Below are 1,297 nucleotides of genomic sequence, written 5' to 3' on the forward strand. Positions count from 1 at the left end.
AATTTTTATTTATTTTCATAATCATTTGGTTTCTATTATAGTTCTATGCTCGAAATATACATTACACTGTGTATCTATCAGGTAGACAGCATCTAATTTACCCAGATTTATAGTCACATCACTTTGAGAATTATGTGCCGGCTTGAGCCAGCTTTGGGTCAGCTAAAAGCCGAGCCGAGCCACTTAAGGAAATTTAGCTGGCTTACATAAGCCGGCTCTCAGCTAGCCGAGCCGTGGCAACACTAGTCAGGACACGGTGAAGGCGACAAGCAAAGTGACTCACGCACTCAAGAAACTTTTCAAAAGACCACGCATCTCCTTGTAGATGGGTCTCAGACTGGAGATGTGCTTCACACCTTCACGGAAAGCAAGACGACAAATGATAGGTTTTGTTATACCTAGGGCGGCCAGTGAATAGATGGAAAAATAACAATGATGAAGACACGTACCTTGGATGTTATCATGAAGGATTTTTCGGTGGTGCTTAGCTCCACCCTTTCCAGGTGCCTACTGTGCAATAATGTTAAACAACGGTCAAGCGGCTGAAAAGCATCACCTTTCCACCTTCCATGTACAGACATGTTGATAGTGGGTTGAAGAATTTGAGTGTCATTCACAGTGTGCGGCGAAGGCAGCAAGTTGACATTGAGTCTGACAAATGTGTGGGACATCACATGATGCCGGCGAAGCCATCAAATTTTCGGGGAGGGGATGTCTGACTATACAGGGTTTCTGGATAAGGTGATGCCAGAAAGGGGGGTTTCTGAATAGTTTTACCCTGGGTGTTAGAGTGCACAGCTCTACATTAGTGTATTCCTATGAATACAAATGTCAGTAACTAGTCTTACGTAGAGTTGGAGTGTAGCATTGGAGGAGGTCTTAGTCATGCCCCACTGATTCCTGCTGGATTCCAGTCATTCCTGTAGATTCTGGTGCCATTCCAGTGGAATTTACCAGCTAAATTTTCAGAATTTCATTATTCCAGTATTTACACCGGAACAGTCCCCAGAATGGAATGGCACTGGAATGAAGTGACTGGATTGGACACTAAAAATTGCCAAATATGGCAGGTTTTGCATTTTCACATGAAAAATAGTAATAAAATCTGAAAAAAAATAGGGATGACACTCACTATTGGTCATGATGTTGGGGTACTATTTACATGGTCTGTGCACATTTTCTAATATGGTAATTATTGCAAGTATAGCCATAAAATCAGGGGAAAAAATAATATATATGGTGTAGACTATTCTTCGCAATGTTGGGGTACTGTTGACGGTCTGTGCGCATTTCCTAA

The 1,297-nt window shown here is 42.0% G+C and overlaps 1 protein-coding gene across 1 annotated transcript; it reads right to left on the reverse strand.

The window, feature by feature from the left end:
- Positions 1–279: 279 nt before the first annotated feature.
- Positions 280–501, reverse strand: LACBIDRAFT_253000 (uncharacterized protein; the record flags this gene model as incomplete). Its single annotated transcript, XM_001885558.1, has 2 exons — positions 280–398; positions 450–501. Coding segments are annotated over 2 exons (171 nt in total), but the record flags the coding sequence as incomplete, so codon positions are not given.
- Positions 502–1,297: the final 796 nt, after the last annotated feature.

This window comes from Laccaria bicolor, genomic scaffold, assembly GCF_000143565.1.
Source record: "Laccaria bicolor S238N-H82 LACBIscaffold_32 genomic scaffold, whole genome shotgun sequence".
Lineage (NCBI taxonomy): Eukaryota > Fungi > Basidiomycota > Agaricomycetes > Agaricales > Hydnangiaceae > Laccaria > Laccaria bicolor.